General features: G+C 31.1%; 1 protein-coding gene across 1 annotated transcript; it reads left to right on the forward strand.

The window, feature by feature from the left end:
* Positions 1-2,755: 2,755 nt before the first annotated feature.
* Positions 2,756-5,751, forward strand: LOC145108829 (NEP1-interacting protein-like 1). Its single transcript, XM_079045920.1, has 5 exons — positions 2,756-3,130; positions 3,776-3,954; positions 4,310-4,393; positions 4,713-4,880; positions 5,462-5,751. The coding sequence occupies exons 1-5, from the start codon at positions 2,965-2,967 to the stop codon at positions 5,582-5,584; spliced, it is 720 nt and encodes a 239-aa protein (XP_078902046.1). The 5' UTR covers positions 2,756-2,964; the 3' UTR covers positions 5,585-5,751.
* The last annotated feature ends 361 nt before the right edge of the window (positions 5,752-6,112 follow it).

Genomic DNA, 6,112 nt, shown 5'->3' on the forward strand with positions numbered 1-6,112 from the left:
TGGCTGTCACCTGTTCTGAGACACGATAAGGGGGTAAAGGGGGCCAACCCTTTAGCGGTGACATGGTGGCAATTGGGGCGACAAGTTGGAGGGAATTCAAGGCGCCATTTTCTGGTGATTTTTGACCGTCGGATCTGCTCAATATCGTAGGGCCAAGAATGCTTCTTAAGAGTGTGACATGGGTCGCTAGTAATAGCGGTCGCCCCAAAAGGCGTCGTCCCTCATAACCGTGTCAGAAACAATCTTGACCGTTGGATCTTGTGGGAAATGTATGGCCACGATTGAGTGTAACGTACGCTCGTCGGATCGCCGATTTCTATCATTAGGGACAACACTATTAGCGGCGACGCCTCACCAATAGCGACGACATTCCCGCGTTTGTTTGGTGTCGTCCCAAATGCCATATGTCGCCGCAAATAATGCCGTCCCTAATGGTCGTTTTTCTTGTAGTGTCAGGGGCAATTTGAGTAATTGTAATTGGGCCGATTGGATTTGTTGCCATTTTAATATCTTGTAATGTTCTCTTTTGTTTTGCTTGCTCAGCCTTCTTCTCTTAGGCTGGACCCTGTTTTGTTTATTTGTTTGCCATTTGTAATCTATTTTATGTGATATGGTATCATGATAGAGATCGAGACTTGCACAAGCCGCATATGAAATCATCCTTTCCAGTTTTCACTGGCAAAAAAATGTACAACTCCACAAAATGACAAGAGTACAAATGAAGTAAAACAAGAACACCGATACACTATTCAAGGGAGAAAAACTAGACGAAGATCCCTGAATTAAAAGTCGGGGACTTCTAATAATCGGCAAGTTTAGGCAAAAAACTGTGTAGCTTGAATCGATAACACCGTATCGGTAAGTTTAGAAAACATCATATATAACTCTCAAATTGCACCAATGATGCTACGAGAGAGAACTTAACATTATCGATATCGATACATTTACTTTTAAATGAAACGTAGTCCATAAAAAAGTTAAAAACACATCACCAAATCATCAAAGCACCTCATTGCATCTACTAAAATTCATTTGAACACTCCATTTTATTATGGTGCGAACTCGAGACCCACAGATTACAGATTGACTAGTGTTGAACAGGCTATGATATTTAGCGAAGATATGAGGGATTTCAATGATAGCGCTGGTCCACCTATTTTAAGTCTTTTTAAGGAATATAAAATATTTTAATATATAGTTGATATTTATAATCCTTTTTAAAATACATGACTCAACACCCACTAATATTCTTGACAAACCCATCCTCACTTATCTTGTAACATAAAGTAGAACAACGGGTTTGAATGGTTATGTCATGTAACATGTGAATGTTATAAAGGAAGTAAACTTTTCTTTAGAAGGAAGTAAATACACAAAGTGGGTCTTATTAGTTTTTATTTATTTTAAGTCAAAATTATGAATTACAAACAAATTAACAATACGTAAAGATACAAAATCATTTATAATTACATTTAGAGTCTAAAACGTAAATATAATAAGGTTAAAATAGGTAGAGTTCATGTGTGACAATAAGATTTTGTGAGATATGGAGATGTGTTTTGGCCATATTTTAGACCCCAAAAAAATGAATAAATAATTAAACAAGATAGAAAAAAATGAAGAAAAAAATATAATATTACTTATAAAAATATATCATGCCTAATATTTTTATTAGAACTAAGTAAAGGTTTTGCCATCGGTCGTATTTTTTTTGAACAAACCAAAACACAAGAGCCTTTAAATTCATGGATTAAAAAGTAACTGGTGAAGAAATCTCTAAGGTTTTGAACAAACTAAACATAACATTATATAACTCAACATATCCATCTCATCATCTCATTTAATGACTAGGCGTCCGGGTCAGCAATGATACCGATAAAATGTATGTTACATAGAGAAAATGGTCAAATCATTAGTAAATTTTATTTTGGGACTTATTCGCAAATTAGGGTAAAATAATGGAACTTTAGTGAAACAGGTAAGTAATAAAACCGGTAAACCGGAAAAAAGGGGTCAAATCGCCATTTTTACCGGTAATTCATGCTTTTTCGTAAACAAAATTTAGTTTGAGAATTTTTCGTAAATTAGGGTAAAATTTTAGGACTTTTCTGCAGATTTCCCTAATATATATATATATATATATATATATATATATATATATATATATATATATATATATATATATATATATATAATCTTACACATTAACCACAATGATTTTTATTTTTTATTTTTTTGAAATAAAAAGTTATGAAATACTAATAAATATTTATTTTTAATTTTTTTTATATTCGTAAATATGTTACTGAGAAACGTATCATTCTTTCTTACAAAATCTTTTTGGTCTCAAACGAAATTTTACCAGGAAAAATAAATCGGATTAAAAAAGAGTAAATAGTTTAGGAACCAACAAAAAAATTGTCTATGTTAAGAAAAAAAATAATAATTTAACATGTTGTTATTTGTAGTTTTGTACAACAAAATAAAAGTAAAAACCTCATAAAACATTTAATAAAAACATGAACAAGTATATTAAACAAATGGTTTTTAAAATCATAATACATGAGATTTTGTTCTAATTATTTTATAAGTTTGAAATAAAATGTTCTACATAAGAGATATTTCTCTAATCTCTCTTTTTACATCTTTTCTATATATAGGAAGTTTTAAATTTTTCATAAAACAGCAAATACAATATCAAAAGATAATATCTTTTAAAATAATTCAACTTGGTGTCCATAAAGAGTCTCCATATCCAAAAAGAATTTACATGTCCGAGATTACTAAAATTTCTCCTTGTTGATGATCCACAAGAAAGTCGCAAAGCTATAAATGCTTGTTGGCTGGTTATTTCCATTGGGTTTCTTTCTCTCTTAACGACGAAGTATCGATCTTTTCCTTTCCGCGTCTTCTATTTAACATCAAACACATTTTTCAAGAAATCTTGTGTACAATTCGTTAATAATGGCCTTCTACTCATACCCTTCTCATTCTTCGCCTTTATCTTCAAACATTTCTTCTTTTTCATTCGCCAATTCGTTTCTCAGAGTCAAAGATTTCTTCACCCCTGCAGTTCCTGTGATTATTGGGAATGTCTTCTCTGCAATTTTCACCTTCTTCTTTGCATTAGGTTTGTGTTCCTTTCTCTTGTTTTATCCCAATTTTGTATCTTAATTTGTCGAAATTGGATTTCTGTTGTTGATATTTATAAGTTTTTTCATGTGGGTTTTCCGTAATAGGAAAAGGGATTTCTTGTTTTTGTATCTAAATTCCCAAATTCATCCGAATTTGCTTCTCAATTTGTTATGTTAGGGTTAGCGGGTAGTACCCTTCTAGGTTCCCTTTTGATTTCATCTCTAATTATCAAAATTTCATTCAACTAGCATGTTTATGGTTGCTGTTGCTAAAGAAATTGATGAATTATGATGTATATGTAAAACGTGAAGCAAGATTAAGATAAAGCAACATATATATATATAAAAAAAAAAGCTTCAGCCATCTTTACTTTTTTACATATTTGGATAAAAAGCTAATCAATCTTATCCAAATCATGTCAATTCCCTCCTTTCTTTTCGATTTTACTTGATATGAGTTATATCAGCAAAGACCATTTTTATAATTAACTTGATAAAGTTTCAAGAAATCTTTTTGTTTTGAAAAAAGTGTAAACATATGAAGACCACTTTATTTTTTTTATAAACAAAGGAACTTCATCATCTTCTTCTTATAAAAATCTAATATGAGTATATGACTTAAATGTTGATATATATTGCAGTTGGAACTTTATTAGGAGCCCTAACTGGGGCCTTGATAGGTCAAGAAACAGAGAGTGGATTTGTGAGGGGAGCTGCAGTTGGAGCCATTTCAGGTGCTGTTTTTTCCATTGAAGTCTTTGAATCTTCACTTGTTTTGTGGAAATCAGATGAATCTGGGATTGGTTGTCTTCTATACTTGGTGAGCAATTTTACTTTTCTAACCTTCATATGTTTGGTTCCATGGTGGTATCTTTATCGAATTCCATTGGTAGAAACTTCCTTTTCTTCCAAAGATATCAACAATGTTGAAGAAATAAATCACAAAGTTGTTTCAAAGATTCAAACTTTTCATCAATACATCGTAAAGAAAGCTAATTTCTTTTAAGAAAATAAAGTTTAGGGGTGCTTAAAAAGGGTTGTTTTTACAACTTCTTGATTAATTGGCTGTTTTCTCTCACTTTCTTGAAATACAACAGTATTTTTCAAGAAAATGATCCTTTGAATTTTGTTCAGTTTTACAAATGCTAATCCATTTTTGCTAAAAATTGTCACAGATTGATGTGATTGTAAGCTTGTTAAGTGGTAGGCTTGTTCGTGAACGTATTGGTCCAGCCATGTTAAGTGCAGTTCAAAGTCAGGTAAATTCTTTAAAATCTGATAATTCCAATTCATTTATTCTTTGTATATAGCAACATAATTTTTTTTTAATTAATTTTGTTATTATAGTATTCTACTTCTATTTCTCCCTATTACAATATTGTACTTTGAAACTTCTACTCATTTATAGCAATGCTTATCCAATTCAAAGCAATTTTCATGGCTATAATTGTATTGGAAAATGGAAAGAAATGGAAATAGGATGCTATTATACATAAATAAATGAAAGTATATTTCTATTTTTGGCATTTTATAAAACAAACTTTCTCATTGTTGATGACCCATTTTGTGTTAACTTAGATGGGAGCTATTGAGACTGGATTTGATGAGCTTCATAGCATATTTGACATTGGAGGTTCTAAAGGGTTGCCTGAATATTCTCTTGAAAAAATACCCAAAATTGCAATTACAAGTGATAATGATGTGGATGATTCAGGAGAGAGAGTCTCTTGCTCTGTATGCCTACAGGTAATATCATCATTCCTAATTTTAGACTTAGGATGAGGGCATTTATGTCATTTGCATATACAAGATGTTGAAAAAAGTGCAATATGTTTCCTTTAAATGTTGTAATTTTCTTTTAGGAGGAAGGTGGAGTATAATATTTTGTTAAATTAATTAAGTGTCAAATTCAATTTAGACTTAAGCTTTCAGCAATTAGAATTAGCTTGTTGTTGCTTGAAACATGCATTGTTTATAGACAATCATTTTAAAGTAAGGCAGGGTGGTAGTTGAACTAGTTCTTTCATATTTATTAGGATAAAATGCTATTTGAATTAAATATTTATAAATATATATGAAAAAAATGATGGCACAATTTGGTACATGGAAGTCTAAAATGAGGGAGAATCAGTAAAAAGTTTGACTTAATGGGGAAAAGTTCAGTTCTCTAGTGTTCTTTATTAAGTCATTGTTTATGCATTAAGTCAAAAGAGAAACACTCATTAAGCCATCTATGTATATAAAACAAATGTTTGAAGCATATCATGATTTATAAATATTGATGAAATTCTAATTGGGGATTTGGTACTTGATATTTATTTGTACAGGATTTTCAACTTGGAGAAACAGTTAGAAGTTTGCCACAATGTCATCATATGTTCCACCTACCATGCATTGATAAATGGCTTGTGAGACATGGGTCTTGTCCATTATGTAGAAGAGATATTTAAATTATTTTTTCATACTTTTCTGAGTCATGTAAATTCCCATTTTTTTTTCAGTTTGACCCCTGAAGTTTCTTTATTTCTCGGGTTAGACCCTAACTTTTTGTATGATCTGTTTTGTATATCTATCATGATATAGTTGAGGTTTTATGTATAAAAGTATAGTTTCAACATTCCCCACTCTTTTGTTTGGTACTTTCTTGTTTTGGACTATGAGACAAAAATAATTGTATGCTTTTGTCCTACCAAAAAAGATGGGAAAAAACTCATTATCAATCTTGTGTCTGTGTAAAAAACATAAATTTTCTTATCCTAATCATCAAGAATAACTGAAAATACCCGAAAGAAGGTTGTAATGCCCAATGAAGTGGTATCAATATCACATAGAACAAACATCCACACTAATACTTGCAAAACCATTGCAAAGCACTTGCAAAGTAACATTGCTACGCAACATCAAACACTAAATGCAACAACCCTTGCAAATCTTAAATTCCTTTACTTGAAGTCAATCTTGTATTTCAAATCCATTAC

The sequence above is a fragment of the Lactuca virosa genome, chromosome 4 (genome assembly GCF_052849685.1).
Source record: "Lactuca virosa cultivar CGN04683 chromosome 4, Lactuca_virosa_CGN04683_v6, whole genome shotgun sequence".
In the NCBI taxonomy this organism is placed as follows: domain Eukaryota; kingdom Viridiplantae; phylum Streptophyta; class Magnoliopsida; order Asterales; family Asteraceae; genus Lactuca; species Lactuca virosa.

What these genes read in the sequence shown, in the direction of transcription:
- LOC145108829 (XM_079045920.1), top strand. Translation starts at nt 2,965, where the DNA reads ATGGCCTTCTACTCATACCCTTCTCATTCTTCGCCTTTATCTTCAAAC. An exon ending in CACCTTCTTCTTTGCATTAG is followed by an intron (nt 3,131 to 3,775) that starts GTTTGTGTTCCT and finishes TATATATTGCAG; the next exon opens with TTGGAACTTTATTAGGAGCC. An exon ending in CTTGCTCTGTATGCCTACAG is followed by an intron (nt 4,881 to 5,461) that starts GTAATATCATCA and finishes TTATTTGTACAG; the next exon opens with GATTTTCAACTTGGAGAAAC.